We start from the raw sequence: 23,925 nt of genomic DNA on the forward strand, positions 1-23,925 counted from the left end.
GGGACTGAAGCTATTTGAATTCTGCCAAGTTTGAAACTTTGCCCATTTTCTCCCAACTTGTGACGCTTTTTGCCCACCTATCCCATTAAAAAAATCTTTGCTCATGAACCCCCTCTTTGACGAGGTATGATTACATAATTTATAATATACTTTTAGGTGTTATATCTGGCACCCACCTAATACATGAATTAGAATAGAAATCGTATCTGAGACCACCACCTGAAGAGGAGGCATGGCAGGAGATCAGAGAGAATAGGATCTCATTCCGCATTAGTCACATTGCTTAAAGAAATACTTTTATTATTGTATTATTACACTAATTGTAACAGTAACATGTGTCTGTTGAAAATAAAAAGAATTCTGGTAAATATAATAACCTGATCCTATTCTACAAGACAAACCACAGATGAAGATGTTCTTTTTTTAAAGTATTTAAATTTATTAAAATATTTCCAAAGCATTTTATGGCACAGCGTACATACACTAGAATGATTGTGTAAAAGACTCTACATGCATGATTTATAAAGGAAAGTAAGGCAAAAAAAGGAGTAAGTTTTGTCCTGGACATACAATGCAAGGGGTGCCAATTAATTTATTATTTTGCACATAAGGAAAATCATGACATTTAAAGTTGATCTAGGACATGCCCTACCCCAACTATGAATCTGCCATTGCATTTTAAATTTACTTCCCCTCCAATGCAACACGGTTTTGCCAAGGTGCAAAGTTACTCTTTTTTTTGCTTTACTTTCCTTAATGAATCAGGCCCTACATGTTCATTGAAGATTTGTTTTCAAGCACATAACTAAGTGTGCATGACGATATTTACTCCATTTATTTACGCTTATAATGCTTAATGATATCTCTACCTTGTTGTATTGAGAATCTGCTGTTCAGAGCAACCCAACCGAATATATTTTTTTTTCTAAAAATATCAGTTTTCAACACTGTCTTTTACGGATCTCCCAGATTATAGAAAGAATGATGCATAATTCAGAAATTACTTATAAAGAATAATGATGTACCCACCTTTCTAATGCTCTAGTTAGAATTTGTTCTTGTTTTGGGAGCTTGTACAAGTGGTCTTAATTATTTTATTTTATTTTACTTACATGTTGTGTAATACCAACACGCAAAATGTGTTGTATGCAGTAAAGTAAAATCCTGAAGGTGTCATATTTTTATCAACTGCTTTAAGTTTTTGCTACAGAGGAGAATTTCACTTCAATGTTACTGTGAGCAATTTAATTCATTGTTGGCAATTCTGATTTCAATTGTCAGTGTTAAATGCATTTTTATTTTTATGCTCAGTAAGTGTAACAGATTTAACCATTGACATATTTAAAAATTTGGGATATATTGTTGCACACTTTGCATACCTAAGCTAGAGAGAAAAACAAAAACGTATTTTCCTTTATTTGTGATTTTAGAATACTTTCAGCCCTTCTGCTCTGGAAATAACCCTCAAATACAGCGAAAAGAATATATTTTAATCCTGATAATGACAGAATAATTACTAATAAAATGTCAAATGATAATTATAAGCTTTCCCGGCTACTGTATGATCTCTTTCATTTTTTCATCAAATACTTGTCAGCAAAGGACAACTTGTGTATCTCTGAAAACTTGTTCTCCGCTCGTAACATTATTGAATCTCTAAAATACATTATACTGCATGTTATTAGAGTTTCACACAAAATGCGTATTCCACAATGTGGTACTTGAACATAATTTTCAGTCATCTTTAATCCTTAATTATTTTCTTTGTCAAAGAAATATACCACCTGCAAACATCTGTGTTCTTGCTAAGCTGGGCGTACACTCGTTTACTTGGTGTAAAATATGCAAATGTTTTTCTGTGCACAGGGCTGCCATCACTGTGGTACAGGAGGTACTAGTGAACATGGCCAGGCTGGCCTGCAACGCGAGGCAGTAAGACACTGAAGCTGCTTGTAAGCCTTTTTCACACCACCAGGCTCCTGTACAAGGCAGCAACCAAGAAGTGAGCAGTTACAGATGGAGGTGGACTCCTTGTGGGGTTGGCATTGAACACGAGAACAGCAAGAGTGGGACCTCTACTCACAGATCTTCCACCCCAATGGAAGTGATTATTGTCATTTTAACGTTAAAAACCTCTGCACTTTTACCACCATCTCATCCACCACTCCATTCTTTATTTAAATCTGTTTCGCGCTGATTACCCCTGTCGAAGATGAATAATTGGAAGAAGTCGGCTAAATTGATTAATTTTGGTTTACAGTGCAATTACAATTAGTACGCTTCATCATACCGGGGTCAATAATGCAATCGCACAGGTAAATAGCACATACACATACATTCACATCTACATTTGTAAATAGGACACATTTATTAAAGTTCCGACCCACATTAATTTATTTAGTAAATGAATTAGAGATTATTTATACATAGATAAAACTACAGTAAATGTAGTAATGGTTCAGGTCCTCAGAAATGTATGGAGTATGGATTCAGATTAATCCATATTTAACCAGCAGAAATCCGGTATCAACAGAGGAGCGATCACACATAGCGATTGCTAGTTATGTATAACACGAGATTAATACTCAAAAGCATTCTGTCTATGGGTCAGTTTAAACTGTTTTTTTGTCAGGAAGCCACATATGCAACAGATGGAGTGAGTTGCCCCGACATTTGGAAAGAGGATCAATTGAACTGATCTATGAGCAGCAGTCTACTGCAACATCAGAAACCTTGGACCAATGAAGAACTTTCTTAGTGTTATCTGTGTACACTTCTGACATCATCGTTTATTTGTAACTAAACTGTATATAAACTGGCCTCTGGTACAGGAACAGTCTCTTTGCAAACAGATATTAGCTTTGATGTCTGTTCCTGGATCCGGGGTGTGCTATGTGCAATGTATTTGTTTATGCTTTCTTTTATACTTTATCATAGTCTGCTGTAATTCTGCCATATTTTGCTATTAAATCTCTTTGTGCGTTGGAACCACATTAATCACATTGGAAAATCTTTATTGGTGAGATAGTAATAGACATAACACCCCACACGACAATGATTTTGCATCTCTGGGTAAAGAAGCTGCATCTATACAACTGTCATAAGAGATGCACCTACACACAGGAATTTTATCCCCCAACCATCACTTAAACACACCATTCAGGTATGCAGGACTGATATGAGAGTGGTGTGGCCGGTGCGACTGCCCAGGGCGCAAGATTTATAGGTGCTACCCAGGGCTGTCTAAAGAGCATTATAGGCCCCTGGGCAAAGAAGAGAACTGGGGCCCTACCTACATAACCCCTCACAGGAATAAAAATGTAAATTATCGATACAATTAAGCTAATATTTATTGGTACCTATAACAAAATTAGTGTTTCAACAGTAAAAACATTCTGTACTGCAGAGATTAATTCACACAAACTTTTGAACAATGTAACATGAACTTTGAAGTTGAAAAACAAGAAATTCAACATAAAAATTGTACTCAGTTTGTAAATGATACAGATGGAGATGGCACAGTATGAAATTACAATGAGTTATTTATTATTAATCAAGTGTTCAGCACAAATGTTTTATTAAAGAGGGATTGAAAATTCTAAATAAATCTCCCAGAATACAAAATAGTATGCAAGCCAATGGGGCCCCTGGGTAAATGCCCAGCGTGCCCATGCATTAAGATGGCTCTGGCACCACAGTCGCCTACTATCACACCAAGCAAGTTCCACAGAGTTTTCACAGAGCGAAATGCTGTTTGAGTGGCTGGGGAGAGGGGGGGGGGGCATCATGCTGCAGAGGTGTTCCACACTACTATCATAATAGTGGACGGAGAAGCAGCACAGGAAGCGCCTCCTTGAAGCTAGTCTGTCCTCCATCTTGACTATTTGGCTGTCGAGAGTTAAGGAGCAATCTTGGCAAGATGCTTCTCCCCCTTTGACAGACCACCATCCTCTTCAGCTCAGCAAGCTGCATGATAATGCTCTGCCCCCCAGAACAACCCACCAGCTTCTCCATTCTAGAGCTGCCTCTCCTCATGCAATGTAGGGAAGAAACACTGTAATACCATCAGCATGAGTTTCTCTCCCCCTACCTCCCTTCTGTCTCCCCCTCAGCATGTGAGCCTTGCCCCCAGCCTGTGTGTCTGTCTCCCCTTCCCTCCCTGCTGTCTCCCCCTGAGCATGTGACTCCCCCTGAACCTGTATGTCTGTCTCTCCCTCCCTCCCTTTTGCCTATCCCTCAGCAAGTGAGTGTCCTCCCTCCCTTCTGTCTCCCCTCAGCATGTGAGTGTTTCCCTCAGCCTGTGAGTCTCCCCTTTAGGCTGTGAGCCTGTCTCCCTCCCTTTGCTCTGACTCCCCCTCAGCATGTGAATCTTCTTCCACCTCAGCCTGTGATCCTGTCCTCCCCTCCCTTCTGTCTCCCTTCTGTTTCTTCGTCTATCTTCTCTGTCTTCATAATCTACGTCCATAATCTCTCGCTATTAAGTTAATGGAGAAAGGAACATTTAATGTATTGGTGAGGGTTATTAATTTAATGGGACTAGGGGCTATTCATTTGGTGGGATTATTAATTTAATGGGGGTTTGGGCTATTCATTTAATGGGGTAGGTGCTATTCATTTAATGGTGGTTGCTATTCATTTATTTGTGTGATGATTGTGATGGTGGGTGCTATTTGATGTTGAGGTCATGGTTGCGACTATTAATTTAATTGGGAGTGGGGTGATGTTTGGGCGCTTTAAATTGAATGTGGGACTTAGTTGTGGTAGAAGAAGGCCTATTTATGAAATGTGAACATTAATTTACAGTCAGGGCTGGTAGGGGGAATATGCATATGTATTAAATGTGAATAATATTAATTTAATCTTGAGAAGGAGGCCTAATATTGAAACATGGATCCTTTCATCTAATGTCAGGGCTGTAATTCACTATTGTCCCATTGTTATTTAGTCTCATTTTTCTGTGTTTATATTCTCATTGTAATTTTATTTTTATTTTCATTTTAATTTTATCATTATATTTATTTGATTATTATATTTATTTATTTTTATCTTTATATTGATTTAATTAGTTTATTTTTTATTTTTATTTTGATCTCCATATCCAGTACATATCATTAGTATTGTAACATCAATCTTCTGATAACATGTGGGGAAGTCTGATGGGCATCTGGGGAGTTCTGGGGGGCATGTGGGGAGGTCTGTGGGGCATGTTGCTTCTTCAGGCATCATGACTCCACGCTACACCTCTGCGTCGATCGGACACAGAAGGGTCGGGATGTCAGAAAGATGTGGGTGGCCCTGCCATATTCATTTGTACTGGGCCTAATTTCTGATGGCAGCCATGGTTATGTATGTCCACTAACATGTGTATGCCTACGTTCATATGCAAACTAGACAGGGAATAGGAGCAGGGAAGAGACATGCAAATTTGGACCAAGTACAGTTAGGGTTTATTTGTGTACTGAGGAATACCCACACATAGACTCATATACACCTGTCAGTAGCCATATCACTTGCGGGTACCTGAGAGCTGGTGCAAATACACACTGATGATCAGGCGCGGGCTGGGAGAGGGATGGCCGGGGGGCACACAGACGGCCGCATCGCATGAAATGGGATGCGGCCGCCGGTGAAAATGTGCTATATTGCACCCGGGGGGGGGGGGGGGGGGGGGCGGCCGGCCGGCCTACCCCCCGGCCCTAGTAGCGGTCTGACCGAGTGGCCCGGGGGGGCACTGCCCCCCTGCCCCCCGGGCCAGCCCACCCCTGCTGATGATGTTGATAGTCCCCAGCACTAGCTAGCGGCTTCTGATTGGCTGAATGTGAAGTCACCTCTGAATCTTTCTTTATTTCACGTGCCTATATTATGCATACTTGCCTACTTTCCCAGAATTTCTGGCAGGCTCCCGGACTCCTGGAAGAGTAGGCAACCCTCCCGGATCCTAACAAATGCCCAAAATCACAGCATTGAATGTCGGGGGAGGGGCTTAAATGTGTCATTAAGCCCCACCCCTCACTATTCAATGGCGTGATTTTCAGCATTTTATAGTAGTGGGGTTGGAAATATGGTGGCGCAAAGACGTCACCGCGCCCCCTCCTACTCCTGTCACATGACCTGTCCTTTAGGATCTCCTGGAGGACAGAGTCACAAAGTTGGCAGTTATGATATTATGTAATTTTGTCAGCATATATTAAGATGAATTTGTTGCTAGTTTGTCAAATTTGCTACTTGAACTTGAGAAGGAATATTATACCTGCTGTATTATAAAAGTTTTTTTCTTTTAAATCAAACCAAACAGCAAATGCATTTTTCACTATCAAAACAAAAGTTAACAAACTTTTCCTGTACTTTTGACCTAGCTGGATGTAAGTGTATGGGTGTAAATATTCCTAATGTGCCTCTGGCACATATGCGACTGGAGCAGAGACTGATGCATCTTAAGATGGCTCAGATTCAGACGATGGGCGTAAATATGTTTTTTTTTTACATGCAGATTTTTAGAACTTATCAACGTGGCCCTATTGTATCATCATCATCATCATCATCATTTATTTATATAGCGCTTGCAAATTTTGTAACGCTTTACAATTGGGCACAAGCACACTAATAAAACAATACTGGCTTATACAGACAGAGGTAAGAAGGTCTTGCTTGCAAGCTTACAATCTATGTGACAATGTGTTCAAATCTGTTGCATAAGAAAAGATAAATATGTTCCTTTATAAAAAAATGATAATCTTGAATGTGAAGCTATTTGTACTTACAAATATACGTGTGCATCCATTGTATTATTAGAGGGAATATGATAATAAGGAATTATGTGTGTGGAGGAATGCATAGCATTATTTTTGCTGTCCTTGAAACTGCCATTTGCAATCCTACAATAGACCATTCATTTCAGGAAGGTCAACTTCTCTTTGTATGTTTACAATGAATGTGTGCATTTTACAGGCAAATGGCAGTTTGAAAAGGTAATTTATAAAATTGTAAAATGTGTGCCTCCTGCATTGCATGAGCCATTTGTATATCTTTTTTCCCAGATGCATATTTTGAATAGAACAGAATTTGCAGGCAAAATGTGTAACACTGGCTGGGTGAATAAGGCATGGGTTTAAAATGTTTTATACATTGGCTCAACAAAAGACACTTAGGGGTAGATTCAATTCCCTGCGTTGTTCTTTAGATGTGAGCCGCAAGTCAAAATCTGTATGCAAATTACCGTAGTTACGGTAATAATACATATGTATTACCGTAGTAATGGTAATAATATGCGGCCTGCATTGATTTAAAGAACAAAGCTGGGAATTGAATCTGCCCCTTAAAACGACAAAGTAAAATGATTTATAGCAAAAATCACAATCCAGTGTCATTTGCCTTTGTTAACTAGTCATATGACAATGATATCAAATTATTAGATTCACCCCAACTACAAAAAAATATCACACAGGTTATATTTCCTGGCTTCCTATCAATATTGGTGTTTTAACATATTCATTGGTATTAAGTGGTAGTATAAAATCACTATGGCTATATAATAGCAAAAATAGAGATGATTGTAACGTCTGTTTCTATCTTCACCAATAAAGATTGTCTAATGCGATTAATGTGGTTCCAACGCACAAGAGATTTAATAGCAGAATACATCAAAACTAAACAAAATACATGAAAGTATAATCAACACATTATGCTTGCGTACTGGATCCAGTAACAGTGATTCAATCCTGAATTCAGTGGCCAAAGAGAGTGAGTGATACAGTCCAGTGGCTTTTTATGCAGTTTGAGTTGACAAAACAACATTGATGATGTCACACTGTACACAAAGATAGTAATAAAATAGTTCTTCATTGGTTCAGGATTCAGGTTATTCAAATACAGTGCAGGTCATAAGTCAGTTCAAAGGTTTCTTCTACAAAGGTGGGGGCAACTCACTCAAACTGTTATGTACGTGTCCTGCCCCACGAAACAGCTGAAAATCTGGTTTAAACTAACTCATTAGCAGAGTATATGTGAGAATTAATCTTACACTAATCATAAATATTGATCGCTATGTGTGATCACTTCTCCGATGATACTGGATTCCTGCTGGTAAAATGTAGATAAATATAAGACCAAAGACCATACATTTCTTAGGACCTGAACCATACATACCTTTAATATAATGTAGCATAATCTCTAATGCTTAATAATAAAAGAATGTGAGTTGGAACTTTATTATGAATGTGAACTATTTACAAATGTAGAAGTGAGTGTAAGTGTATTTGCTGTTTTTCCTATGTAATCGCGTATTTAACATTTGCATGCCGATGCGCACGAATCACAATCACCCACAATTCTGTAACAACTGATATTTATTCATTAAAAATGACTTCATCCAATTATTCTACTTCGACGTGATGCATATCTAATGGGCAAGTTAATCATTCATGTCCCTTTTCTCAAGTTGGCAAGTCCCATCAGATCAAGTTGCCATTCAAGTGTCACATGCAGTGGGGTTATATTTCCACATGTTGTATTTCTATTGTGCTTGTACATGTGCACCTGATAACCATTGTTTTTATTTGCATTTTGGTTAAACTTAACTTTGGTGTTCAATTTATAGAGAACAGATCTCATGCTTACCATCTTAGCTGTGCACAATTTTTGCTGTTCACTTTTTATTGGTGGTGAACATTTTTATGTATTTTGTATATCAAGAACTGTATAAATGCTAAATACAGCCTTGGATGTATAACTTTACGTTTTTATTATATGAACAATAGTTGCAGTTGATATCTCAGTAAATAAATTCAATGCAAGCACTACCCTACACAATCCCATTAACACTCTGCAAAGGACATCATTAAGGGGTAAATGTATCAACAGATTTTCTGTGATTCTTCCAGCGGTATTTAAAACAGCAAATTTATTAACAACAAGACCCAGCGTGTGCGGTTGGTAAATATATATTTTACAACCCAATACGCAGCGCTTTGCCCTTAATAATCCTGCTTTTCAGTATAGATACTACCACAAATATTGTACAGTACTTGGAATCAGTTACATTCCCATGTCATTGAAGCATAAATAAATGTGATTATGTTAATTATGCATAAAAACAAAACAAAAACATCACATGGTGTTATGTGTGAAAATTATAAGCTAGTTTGGTTTCACATTATGCAATTATTGTAATTGAGACATAAAAAAAGACTAAAGAAAGAGCTTTTGACGTTTCAAATATGTAAAAATAATGACAAGGGGTTCTGGTGGGAAGTCCTCAGCAGGTCAATGAGGTGAAAACTGGTGATTTTCTGATAACTGATGATTTTCACAGCAAAAAAGGATAATAAATGAGCAACATATGAGAATTAAATGTTATTTTATATTTTTATGTATGCCACACTGTTTTATTGTAGTAATAATAATAATAATAATAATAATAATAATAATAATGATATACATTTTATTTGGAATAATGGTAAATTTGAAACCTCTGCAAAACATCTTGCAGGATTTTCAGATCTGGAAATAGAATCTATGTTTGGATTTTTATACTCATGGATTTCTAGCTCTTCCTTTGATGAACTTCATTTGTCTCCTTTAATATATCCTATTTTGTTGTGTGAAAGTCCCTTTAGTACTAGTGGCAGCTCATTTGCAGATCTTGGTGAACTGCCATTTTGAATTACATCATGCTTACAGCCTAATTAGGAAATATAAAACAATGGGAGATCAGAGAATGTCAGCTTCTGAGAATTTAATGGAAGCTGAAGTAAACCCGAATTTGACTCTGTTCCCTGAGGCATGTTTTTTGTTTGAAGCAGCTTTTAGCCTTATAAAATTCCAGGCTTTAATACTTGGACCATGACCATGTCATTTCAAGATTCAGTACAACGCATATACACAATGATACATTGACAGATGTCAGGTAGATGAAAAGAAGGACAAGTGGACAGACACATAGCGGACTAAAAAAATAGATTGGTCAAAACTAGATATTTCAATCGAATGTTTGTCATTACTCTTTCATTGCTAGTAAACAAGTAAATTACTCAACCTTCACTGTATTATTTTCTTAACCATGAATATCTATGTTGCTAGAGAACAGGATAAGTATATTTTTCTTTTTATATCATGCTTCTTGTAGATATGTTTACAGTACATTACCTGTGTCATCAGCATTTGATGCCATCAATATCCCATGCTATACGCATCATGTGCCACCAGCCCTATCCATATTAGACTATCTATTCTTCACTATCTAAAAATGATATTTTAATTTATTAAAATAGCTGCCCGTTTGGTAGACTATGTATATGTCACGGGCACTAGGAGTCTTTGCCCAGGATATCACCAGATGATGTTCTTACCAGAGTAATATAGCTGGTACTATGGTCCTCTGGTAGCAGGGTGACAACGGAACAGGAGAATCAGCAGATGGTGAGAGAATGCTCAATGAAAGTCTATGACTAGCAGCAACTGGTAATGACTTAGATGTATGAACATGAGGAACCAGATGGACAAGTAAACGTGAGGAGAGCCAGTGGTCTGCGTACAGCAAGTTGTACCACTGCTATAGTGAGGAGGAATGTCCAGGAGTAGAGAGGAGGTAGTGAGAGTCAGTGGTCTGCGTATAGCAAGTTGTACCACTGTCTATAGTGAAGGAATGGATTCCAGGTGCAAGTAGGTAATGGGGAAGTCAGTGGTCTGCGTATAGCAAGTTGTACTGGAAGGCTTGAAGGGCCTCAGAGGACCATTGATTAGTATTGGCCCCTTTACAAGTTAGGGCCACAATAGGAGATGCAATCGAGGAAAAATCTTGAATGAAGCGTCTATAGTAATTGGCAAAACCTAAAAAACGCTGAATTGCACGAAGAGTAGTTGGCTGAGGCCAATGTAATACAGCATTCACCTTTTCTGGATCCATCTGAAGACCAACTCCGGAGACAATATATCCCAGAAATGGAATCTGGGGCAACTCGAATGAACATTTTTCTAACTTGCAGAATAATGAATTTTTCCGGAGTCTGGAAAGGACCTCTGCCACATGTTGATGATGAGAAGGCAGGTCCTGCGAAAAGATTAATATGTCGTCCAGATAGACGACGACACAAACATATAACAAGTCCCGGAAGATCTCATTAATGAAACCCTGGAAAACAGCGGGGGCGTTACATAACCCGAAGGGCATTACTAAATATTCATAATGCCCGTCTCTGGTGTTGAAAGCTGTCTTCCATTCATCACCAAACCTGATTCGAATTAAATTGTAGGCACCACGAAGATCTAACTTGGTAAAGATCCGGGCTCCCTTGATACGATCAAATAACTCAGTAATTAATGGAATGGGATACCGATTTTTGATAGTTATGGCGTTAAGTCCACGGAAATCTATGCAGGGGCGTAATGATCCATCCTTCTTTTTTACAAAGAAAAACCCGGCTCCAGCGGGAGAGGTAGAAGGTCGAATAAATCCTCGCTGGAGATTCTCTTGGATGTATTCAGATGTAGCTTGAGTTTCAGGTAACGAAAGTGGATACACACGACCCCTGGGAGGAGTCTTGCCAGTTTGAAGATCAATCGGACAGTCCCACGAACGATGAGGAGGAAGACGTTCAGACTGAATTTTATCAAATACATCGGCAAAAGAAGCATACTGAGGAGGAAGTCCCGGTGAACAAGGTGAAATGGAGGATTGCTGTATTTTGAGAGGAACGACTTGAGAGAGGCAACGATGATGACATTCAGGCCCCCAAGACGTAACTTGAGGAGTGTGCCAGTCAATCTGGGGAGAATGACGTTGAAGCCATGGAAGGCCTAATACAATCGGACTGGTCGTAACAGGAAGAATTAAAAATGAAATTTCTTCCTGGTGTAATACACCAATTTGAAGGGTTACTGGAGACGTACTCTGGGTGATGAGACCATTAATAATGCGTGATCCATCGATAGCAGTCACAGTAATAGGCATTTTCAAAGTAATCACTGGTAGGGACCATTGATTCACGAGGGATTTAGAAATAAAATTTCCTGCAGCTCCAGAGTCAATAAGTGCTTGGGACATGAACGATTTGGTAGCAAAGGAAACCGTAACATCAAAAGCACAAACTTTAATTTCGTAGAACATGGAGAGGACTTCAGGGACCCTAACTTCACCTCTCTAGAACTGGTTAGGGCCTGGCATTTCCCGATTTTTTTAGGGCATGAATTGAGCATATGAGTAGAATCAGCACAATAGATACAAAGTCTATTTTTTACTCTTCGGTCCCTCTCCTCTGAAGTTAATTTGGAGGAACCTATCTCCATAGGTATCACCGGAGATGAAACTGGGCGAACTTGAGGACTTGAGCGAAGAGGTGCTTTAAATGAAGTTGTTTTTTCAGAGTCTCTCTCACGAAATCTCATGTCTACACGGTGGCAAAGAGAAATCAAATCTTCTAGAGAAGTACCGGGTAGGTAATTCTTGAGTAGTCAGTGCATCTTTAACTTTATCAGAAAGCCCCTGCCAGAAGGCGGCAATTACAGCTTCAGTGTTTCACTGAAGTTCAGAGGCTAATATCCGAAATTGAATGACGTACTGGGCTACAGTACGAGAACCCTGACGTAGACGGAGGATGCTGGATGCAGCGGAAATAACACGACCAGGTTCATCAAATACACTTCGAAACGTGGAAAAAAATTTGGCACTATCTTGTAATAATGGATCATTACTTTCCCACAGAGGGGAAGCCCATGCGAGAGCTTGTCCGGAAAACAAGGAAATGAGATAGGCCACTCTGGAACGATGAGTAGAGAAATTGTGAGGTTGAAGCTCAAAATGAACTGAGCATTGATTTATCTCCATCATATTTTGAAGGAGTAGGCAGGTGTAGCGTGGAAGCAGTAGACACCTGGGATTGCACTGGGGAAACGGAGGAAGGCACAGGAGCATCAACAGTAGCTGTGATATTTTGCGCAGACGTTCTTTGGGAGGCTAACGCCTGGCAACATTGCAGCAATTGTTGTTGGCGAACATCCTGTTGTTCAATACGGGTAACCAGATACTGCAGCATCTCTTTAGCTGTAGGTTCCGCTCCTGGGTCTGTCATGGCCTGATCTTACTGTCACGGGCACTAGGAGTCTTTGCCCAGGATATCACCAGATGATGTTCTTACCAGAGTAATATAGCTGGTACTATGGTCCTCTGGTAGCAGGGTGACAACGGAACAGGAGAATCAGCAGATGGTGAGAGAATGCTCAAGGAAAGTCTATGACTAGCAGCAACTGGTAATGACTAGATGTATGTACACGAGGAACCAGATGGACAAGTAAACGTAAGGAGAGTCAGTGGTCTGCGTACAGCAAGTTGTACCACTGCTATAGTGATGAGGAATGTCCAGGAGTAGAGAGGAGGTAGTGAGAGTCAGTGGTCTGCGTATAGCAAGTTGTACCACTGTCTATAGTGAAGGAATGGATTCCAGGTGCAAGTAGGTAATGGGGAAGTCAGTGGTCTGCGTATAGCAAGTTGTACCACTGCTTATGTGAGAGGATACTTGAAACTGGTGCCACAGGGAAACAGGAGTCAGTGGTCTGCGTTCAGCAAGTTGTACCACTGCTATATATATGTGAGGAGGGGCACGAGGAGATGAATGGAATGCTGAGGATTTACGGGCACACGGAACTTGATCCCACGATGATAACCACAATACAATAATAACTGACAAGTGCTGCTTGAAGTATAAAAAGTCACTATAGAGATCCAGGTAATAGATAACAAAGTCAATAGTAACAATAGCTTCAGTAGATGGAAGACTCCGGAGATGAACACAACACAGTCCAGACGGATATGCAATACAATAGCAAAGTCAATGGAAAGTATGCATACTGCGGTTCAGGAGAGCAGGCTGTCAAGGAGACGTGCAGGGATACCTGAACGGCTGAACGCCGGCAGGAGGAGAGACCACTGGAGGATGGAAGTGGTAATCAGGTTGGTGCAGCGCACGGAAGGTAACCAGTAATCAACGGAGCAATACTCAGGAAGCAGTAGTAAGTAAAACTGGAAACATGATGAACACGGGAGAGTTGAGGCTGTCTGGTATCCGGCAGTAGTAGCGGAGGCAGCGGAGGGAAGGCACGCTGAACACGGGAGAGTAGAGGCGGTCTGGAATCCGGCAGTAGTAGCGAAGGCAGCGGAGGGGAGACACGCTGAACACAGGAGAGTAGAGACGGTCTGGAATCCGGCAGCAGTAGCAGATAGGAATCAGTGGAGAGCTGACACGATGAACACAGGAGAGTTGAGGCGGTCTGGAACCCGGCAGTAGTAACGGAGGCAGCGGAGAGCAGACACGCTGAACACAGGAGAGTTGAGGCGGACTGGAATCCGGCAGCAGTAGCAGATAGGAATCAGCTGAGTGCAGGCACGATGAACACAGGAGAGTTGAAGTGGTCTGTAAACCACAATCGAAGTAAACAGGAATCAGCTGAAGCTGAATACACGAGGAAACACAGGAACACCTTCAGAGGCTCATGGGGAATAAGACTCCAAGATCAGGCAACCAGGTAATGATCACAGGTGGTTTAAATAGGGAGGGTTGCCTGATCATCCAATCAATTAAAAGCAACAGGTACTGAAGGTTCCATAAGGGCTGCACATGCGCAGACCCTCAGGATGGCGGACGGCCACTGTTCCTGAACACAGGAGAAATGACACTCACAGTCCGGTGAGTGACAGTATAGTTCAGATTGATTGCTCAGTTTGAGATAGAACTTTAAGAAGCGTTGATTTCTTTCACTAAATACAGATGAAGATTGGTCTTAACCAGTTTATCTAAGCAATTTGACTACACATATGATGGATCAGTCCCTAAAAGATCAGATTATAAGGTGCCTGTAGGCAGTGAGTATGACTAGTGATTGATGACATTGCTAAGAGAATTTTTTTTCTGGTCAACTAACCATAAGATTCAGTGAGCCTTTGGACTTAAGTAAATGGACAGGGGCGCTCTTAAGGGGGATTTTCAGTTGCTCAGAAACCTCCCCTTGTTCTAATCACATAACCTGCTAGCTCCCAGGAACCTCTCAGTTAGTATCTGCATTAAATAAACTATAACACATAGTCTAGCGGTTAAATGTATTATACAGCGTTTTGTGCAACTCGATAAAATTCAGTGACATTGACAGCTAAATTTTAAACGGCAATGTATTTATAGGCAAAGTCTAACTATGAACACATTTCCATTTTACATTTAGCTGTCAAAATCACTGAATATCGGCTAGTTGCACAAATTGCAGTATAATACATTTAGCCTCAAGGAATTATTTTTGTGAGTATCAGCATATGTTTTCATGAACACTGGCCACAACAAAATGGCTACCCTAATTGAACTTACTTAGTTTTTGGCTCTAGTGTATCATTTTTACTTATGTTTTGTATCTAGTGCTCTTTTGTTTTTCTGATATATAGGCCTATATAAAAACCATAACTGTAAAAGGTTAACGACCTGTGCTCTGCAGTTTGTGATGTGAAGCACTAGTATTAATTTGGTAACATGGTCAGATATATGCAAAGGGTGTTAATAATTACATTAATAGTAACCCTTTATGTCTCTTTTTTATATTACATTTTATTACATTTATGTAAATTTAACCCCTCTAATTCTAGTTTTTATACATGACTACTACGCTAGTACATAATTTATGCACATATGGACCACTGCACAGTACCACTTCTCTTTATGTAATTTTCAGTGACTGTTATGTATGGAATGTGGATACGTGTACTTTCATTGTTCTCTATATTCTGGGCCTAGTTTTTTATGTACAGTTGTGATACTATGGGTGGTCCATGCTTGAAATTTGGGCCTCTCCTGTAAAACTGACTAGCATTCTACCACCTAGAATAAGGTCCTAACGCTTGTTTCATGCTCTGACAGTGTTTACTGCCTCACCCCCCCTTTCACACAGCTGCCTTTGCTCAATCAATCATGTGGCTCCCACTCAGATGGGGTGATGCTGGAGTAGAGAAATATGACAGATATATCTGTCACATGGTATCACTCTAGCACCTGAGTGGTGTCATTGTGTGGAAAGCGCAAACACTATTCAGCAGCTACTTCTGAATGAGTACTACTCACCAAATACGTGATCCCTAATATCTGTTATTAGATAACTTCTTAAGCTTTTGAACTCACCCATACTTATTATTTACAATACAGCAATTTGACTGCAAAAAAGTATAAGTTGTTGGCTTAATGGAAAACATGTTTTTTTTCTTTGTTCCAAAATCAAGCATTTCGTAACCCCTCCTTTATATATCCTGCTTTTGCCCCTGAATAGGTCTCCTATAGTGAGCAGCAGGATCCATTTTTCATGACTAAAATGTCTTTTGTCAATTTACTAAAATAGTTCAGATTTACAAAACAATTGGGTACATTTCTATATACAGTGCAGGTATATAATAACAAATATAAATGTTCATTTTGAAGTTCATTAAAACCTGTCCATTCTCTATTAACATATTACAAATTGCACTTTGGATGGTTTTTAAAAGCATACTGTGTGATAAATGGTACAATACATGAACTACAATGCTTGTACCCCTTTGTAAAAAACATGGTTACAACTGTAATCAAATTCTTACTTTATCATCAAGATAAGATGTTACTTGCTTTTGAAAAATAATTTATTGCTGGTTTTGCCCAGATCTGAGTAGTCTGTTTAAGTCAGTGCAAATGTTTTTTAAATTAACTACCAGATATATAAACATTTTTTCACAACTAATCAAATCCAGTTTATATACTGATACACACCTTTATACATCTTATATATCCATATATGGGCAGTACTTCTGGCTCACAGCACTGGGGTCATAAGGTCGATTCCTGACCACGGCCTTATCTATGTGGCATTTGTATGTTCTCCCCATGTTTGTGTGGGTTTCCTCCAGGCACTCAGGTTTCCTCCCACACTCCAAAATCATACAAGTGGTTCGTAAACTGTGCGCCACGGCTCCCTGGGGTGCCACAGCGATCTCACAGGGTGCTCAAGCCAGGGCAGGTGGCAAGTTGGGTAAACAAGTTAGGGGACTACTTGGTAATGATTTTGGCTTAGGGGCTTGAAAAATGATGGCGACCCTAAGGGTGTTGAACTGAGCAGGTTTGAGATCCACTGTACCAATAGGTTAATTGAATGCTAACAAAATGAACCATAGTCTGTGTTTTTGTCTGTGTGTCTGTGTGTGTTAGGGAATTTAGACTGTAAGCTCCAATGATGTGAGGGACAAATATTCTCTGTACTGCATTGCAGAATTGGTGGCGCTATATAAATAAATGATGATGATGATATGTGCGCATACTGTATATACATCAGTGTTTTCATTATTTTTCTTTTACTTCTATTAAATTTATTAACTTTTTCTATCATATTAAATCTGAAAAAACTCAGAGCAAAAAAGAAAAACAACAGTTTGAGCTGGCAGGCAAATGCAGTCATACATTCAATTGAACATATCATCAAACAAGGTCCTTGGGATCAGGGCCGTAACTAGGGCTGTGTGACAGGGGCGACCGCCCAGGGCGCAACGCTGAAGGGGGGCGCAATTTAGGAATATTTTAGGTTAATTTCGTTAAAATTGAGGGCTAGGGGGTCGGCATTTGTCTTTCTCGCCCAGGGCACTAGAATTCTAAGTTACGGCTCTGCTTGGGATGTGTTAGTGTATACAGGTGAATATCATTTTTGGTGAAAGCGGTTTATTTTTAATTTCCATGAGCAACATCCTTTTGTTCTATTTGGAGCATACCAGCAAAATTAGACAAAAGTAAGCAAAAGTACAGATGTAAAGCATGATGATTCTCATAGCATTAGTGTATTTATCACTAGATTTTTTTATGCTATTTATCACATTCATTTACTTACTTTGCAATTACTCCTCCTACTAACTCATTCATTTATTCGTTTTAGTTTTAGTGTAGTGCTGTGGTCGCCGATATTTATTGGGTCTTATTCATTAAGGAAATAAAAGCAAAAAAATGAGTAACGTTGGACCTTGACAAAACCATGTTGCATTGGAGGGGGAGGTAAATTTAAAATGTGAGGACAGATTTATAATTGGGGTAGAGCATGTCCTAGATCAACTTTTAATGTCAGTGAAAAAAAAAAGTCTTTGCGTGCTACATGAAAAAAACAGCAAGTATTTTCCTTATGTGCAAAATAATTAACTCATTTTTACCCCTTGCATTGTAACATGGTTTTGCCAAGGTTCATAGTTACTCATTTTCTTGCTTTACTTCCCTTAATGAATCAGGCCCCTATAGTTTGTTGTTATTGCCCTGCATTAAATATACAGATCCGTAGATACATATAGAGGGTAAACTACAATACATTAATGAAAATTGCTACCTCATACAGATCATAGGCAACACTGTGATCATCCATAGACCCATAAATCATACTTGCCTACTCTGCCGGAATTCCCGGGAGGATCCCGAATTTCGGGGAGTCTTCCTGGACTTTTGGAAGAGTAGGCAAAGCTCCGGCATTTGCCAAAATTTGCAGCATTGAATGGAGGGGTGGGGCTTAATTGTGTCATTAAGTCCTGCCCCCTCTAATGAATTCCGGCATTTTATAGTGGGGGCGGGGCTATTGTGACGTGACGATGTCACCACGCCCCCCTCCGACCCCACATGAATTCTCCCCCGGATCTTCCAAGGGGTGGAAATCATAAAAGTAGGCAAGTATGCCCTAAATGTAATCATTTATTTAGTCTTTATCTGGACACCTACATTTATTTATAAAATGCTATGGAATATGTAACAACTTTCAACATGTTGGAATAAGTTAAGAACTATACTATCTACTGTTCTGGAAAGTGGGAGTTTTTCTTTCAGTAACATCCAGGACAGAAGGCCACAATCTTTAAAACACAGAGCAGTATGAATTTTAGGAATTAATACATGTATGTAGGAGAGTGACCTGAAGACCCATTCAAAAATATCAAACTGCAGGTATAGTAAACAGTGTAAAATCTATAGCTGTATCTATTGGTCACATCCTCCTCTGTAAATGTAAGAAGATATTATTTCATTTTGCATAGGTGCTAGAGAAACCAGAGGATCAATATTAAATTTCAGCATAGAGAGAGTTTTATTTATGGGATTTTCTCATAAAAGGTATTGCAGAAGAGTCAAGTAAATCAATATGTCACATACTGCTTCCTGTAATACATATAGCACCACTCAGATGACGAAAATGAAACTTCAAGTGTGTTGGTTTATCTATCTTGCAATTGAGGAAAGGTACAAAAGTGCAGTTAGTCACACATCAGAAAGCCTGTTGGCAGTTCAATTTGAGAGGGCAAATATGGAGAGATATAATAGCCACCCTTGATGAGTGCACCCTTCCAGGGCAAAGTTAGTAGAAACATGAAAATGAGTTTGTACTTCAGTCCAAGGAACATGATAGAAAAGTGATACTTATCAGAGAAAAGTAGTGCTAAATCAGAGAGTTACAGCAGTCTGCACCCTAAACACTTATGTCAAGTTATGATGTATCTAGGACATACTTGAAAACAAAAGATGTCTCTTAATCAATGTATTCCTGGTAGACTACATTAGAAATAAAAAAAACCCAATAATCATTAAGCCAGTGTTACCTTGTGTACTTGGTACCTGTTAGGGAGGATAATGCTAGATATTGAGCCTCATTTAGAGTAACAAGTAAAGTAAAAAATATTAGTAAATTTGCTCTTTGGCAAAACCATGTTTCACTGTAATTTGCACAGACAGAGAGATGCGTCAGCTAGACTTTTGATTTGATTATATAATTCGGTTTGCACTGCATGAACGGTTAAATCATGTTTGATATAAGTAACATTAACTTCAGATAATCTTGAAAATTGTGTTTTTGCATAAAACTAAAATATGAGGCACTTTTTTGTGTCTAGCCCACATTCAGCGAGAACCACTATCTTAACACACTATGCCATGTGTTTTACCATACAAATGGGACGAATAGCACAAACATAGGTGCATGATGTAAAAAATTGGCTTATCTGCTACAGATGCAGTTTATTGGGGAACCCTTTTATCCCGCTTTTGGGTATTTTCAGCATAGAAAACACAATATTTCTTCTGACGAACAGTAGGTTGGTTGTGCATGGGTCATATGAATCTCAAATTCAAGGTGTTCAAAATAACATGCCTCATGCAATCACTTGTGTGAATGTCTTTACCCTTTTGGTCTTGCCTTCTGTAATCCTTGACAGTTTTGCAACATAAAGGGCAGTGGCAATTCACATTACAAGAGGAAAGGGAATTAGAGTTTATGCTTGGTGTCAAAATTCTTCCAAACAAATGACCATGACTCAAAATAGGCAACTTTAAATTTCACATTAGTTGTTACTAAACTACACTTCCCATGATGCATGTCTGTTTTACTTAATTCTGATCTACACAAAGAAAACAGTGAGGAAAATAGGATGTGTCAGCAAACGTGATTATATATTTTCTTTTTTTAACATTCACATCAAAATGTTGTATTTGAAGCACCGAGAGCTTTTATAAACATTTAACTAAGAAACATCAATGTCTATAGAACAAACTAATTTACTTTTTTGTCCTCTGAAATGGAGCCATATTGATAAAACCTTTATTTCATGGAAAATGCCACATTGATCTAGTATCGGCAAGTAGAGGCTTGATTCCACTGCATTGACTAGGCTCAGCAGTCTTCATTAAGCAGTGACTTTTTAAAATCCTTTTCATCCACACATAGTCAATAACCTATTAATGTGTGTGGGAAGAAAATGAAAGGACAAGTAATTGTGTAAGGAAATAAGAAAAATAAACAAGGAGCTGCAGTCCAGGTTTGAGCTGTGATAAACATCCTTTAGAATGGCAGGAGATCTTGTCATACTGAAATTTCGCTCATGAATGGATTTTGCAGTCTGCAATGCAACTGCAAATCACAATGCGTTACCATCTTCTGTCAAGACATCCCTTATGGCAATACACACTTGCTGTAAATTTCATAAAATCATGCAAGTGGTTTAAATAAAATATGAAAATCATTAAAACAGATTACAGTCATCATTGCATTGCTTACTTTATCCATGTGCTACAACAAAGCATTATTTATAACATCGCTTGTCTCGCTGCTTCAGTGGCAACCAGCCTGGGACGTCTAGAACCGGGGTTTGTTGAACATTTTAGGAGGGGGGGATACTTTTAAAAATAATATTTATTGATGTATTTGGTTATTTATTTTTGACTTACGGCAGGCAAATCATCATCATCAACACTTAAACTTTCACCAAGGTTAATGGACATGAAAAAGATAGACCTTCTAACAGGCATATATAAAGATAACTATATATATGATGCATTTCTAAGGGGAGTGCTTAACCTGCATGTACATGAGTTTACTGTACGTCACTTGCATGGGAACTCCCCGATCTCCAGGCACAATGGGCCACGAGTGCATGATATGTGTAACTGTAAATGCGCACATAATAATTTGGTGGCTGCGCAGTGCATCAAAACAGATTTTTACATGGCGCATATGAACTGGAGTCAAATGGTCACCGTAGGGAGAAAAAAATCTTTCAGTTTGGACTAGCTGTAATAAGTTTAGCATAATTCCCAATTAATTTTCCTGTTAGCAAACAAGTTTGATGACCCCTTCATTTGGGTTTGCTCATATTTATCTATTTATCCCATCTGCATAGAAATAACATCTCATGTAATCTCATTATTTGGCATGTTGCCTGTAAACATATATAGTTTCTGAGGAGTTATTTGGATGGTTTAACCTCCCAACTGTCCCAATTCAGTGGGACAGTCCAACAGTTTTGCCCAGGGACATATTTGTGGTGGTAATGTTGGGTGAAGGGAGGTATGTAATGGGCATCCTAGTGGTTTACAGTGTTATGCTGCCCTCTAGGGGTGTGGCCACATCCCCATCATGGTATGGCTGTGCCCCTATTTTGCCGTGGTCATGTCTCCTGTCCCGCTGGTTGGAACAAACATGTTGGGAGGAATGTTTAAAGGCATCAATCTTCTCTTTGATAAATTGTACCTACATCATACATATGATAGACCATTTTCTGTCCTGTCAGGCACAAAACAGTGCCCATAGCAAAACTTGAGTATGGGCCCTGTGATGCTCCTGTAAACTCCTAGGCTCCTCACTATGCTCTGAGAAGAGCAGAAAGGGGTCCTCTTCTGAGCATGTGCAGTCCACTCAGAAGAGACTCCGCTCTGCTCTTTTCAGAGCAGAGAGGGGCCCTCGGGGGGTGCTGCTGGGGCCTCGGGGAAGGGGGTGCAGGTCGTTCATTATTTACCTCCATGTCCTGTGACGGCATTACACCTTGCACTCATGGCAGTCCTGCCACTGGGCTAGACACAAATTTGGGGAAATGTAGCTGTCTTTTGTCTGCAGTCTGGCATTTGTGGAAATGGCCACGCCCTGCAATTATATCAGATCTCACCTTATGAAGGTATTACATTTACCTCCATAATAAACTGCTGTCCCAAGTTTTTGTGCTATGATTTTCACAAATGATTAACATTGCCAGGAGGGCTTTACAACAAGATAATGGATTATGAGACATATACATAGTAACAGCTATCTGTTGGAAAAGTTTAGCTTTTCTGTAGATAGCAGCACTGTGCAGTAGCTAGTATAGACAAAAAAAGTGAAACAAAAATATAATGATACGTATCTCTCGACACCCACATTATACAAAGGAAAAGCAGTACGTAAGGACAACCTTTAAGATTGTTTTCCTTTTTTCTGTGACATTTTCAACATATTTCTTTGTATATTTCTTTAAGTATGTAAAATACTGGTCATGTCATCATATTCCTATTTCTGGAAACTTTGCAAGTTCCCGCCTTTTCTATATAAAGATTACATTCAAAAAAAGTCTACATGAATGTGTGGATATCGCAACTGAGTGTTAGAATGTGATATAGCTCCAGCTAGACAGTATTAACCCAAACTTCTCCTCATTGTTTATTATTCTTACTAATATGGAAAAGCATCATTTGCAAGCACTGCTATTTAGCAATACCTTCTAAAAAGCCATACAATTAGTATTTAAAAGCCTAAACCCTGATTTTTTAATATTGGTATATTTGATTGTAAACGGAAGCTAAAGTTTATTTTAAAAATTTGTTTTTCTAGGTGGAATGTGTGCTGCATGTGAATTTGTAAAAGCGAACTTACCAGCACTGTGGCCACACGGAGCACTACACCTCGCATGTTGTTTTCTAGCTTCCTGTCTGTCAAAGATCCGTTCAGTCCAGTCACAGGATTCCACGAGCCAAGCTGAGTGGTAATAAAAACAGTTGTCAGGATCAAAGCTAATTGATGTGGTAATACAAGGAAATTACGTCAATAAATTATTGCATTCATCGTACTCATTAGACACATTAAGTACCTTTAACTGGAAATATCCATATGAAATTGTTCCAAAAAGCATCATGTCACAAAATTTCAGTGAATGCCAAAACTTTAACTCTTGAATACATTGGAGCAAAATAAATATTTTACTATCAAAAATAACTTCATTTTTTTACACAGTGAAGCACTTAAGGCAGTAAACCCACATAGGTTTTTTTTTCTGTCAATAGCAAATTAAATACATTTTAAGTTTGCATTGCATAGTCATATTTCTTAGCTGCCCTCCTACAAATCATTATCTCCTTTTCAAAATCTCTGGACGGCAGATAAGAATGGCAGCCAGTCCAACGCACAGACTCAGAGCTAGATTTACTAAGCTGTGGGTTTGAAAAAGTGGGGATGTTGCCTATAGCAACCAATTAGATTCTAGCTGTCATTTTGTAGAAGGTACTAAATAAATGAAAGCTAGAATCTGATTGGTTGCTATAGGCAACATCCCCACCTTTTCAAACCCGCAGCTTAGTAAATCTAGCCCTCAGACTCTCAGTATGTTGAGGGGGGAGAAGAAGG

At 39.1% G+C, this 23,925-nt stretch overlaps 1 protein-coding gene across 2 annotated transcripts in view; it reads right to left on the reverse strand.

The window, feature by feature from the left end:
- GRID2 (glutamate ionotropic receptor delta type subunit 2) overlaps window positions 1–23,925 on the reverse strand; it is a 959,624-nt gene that overhangs the window by 244,485 nt on the left and 691,214 nt on the right. For both annotated transcript variants that reach the window (XM_075201703.1, XM_075201712.1), the window contains exon 9: window positions 23,179–23,280. In XM_075201703.1, coding sequence (XP_075057804.1) covers window positions 23,179–23,280 — 102 coding nt within the window. The remainder of the gene's footprint in view (window positions 1–23,178; window positions 23,281–23,925) is intronic.

Source organism: Mixophyes fleayi, chromosome 1 (genome assembly GCF_038048845.1).
Source record: "Mixophyes fleayi isolate aMixFle1 chromosome 1, aMixFle1.hap1, whole genome shotgun sequence".
NCBI classification, from domain to species: Eukaryota; Metazoa; Chordata; class Amphibia; order Anura; family Limnodynastidae; genus Mixophyes; species Mixophyes fleayi.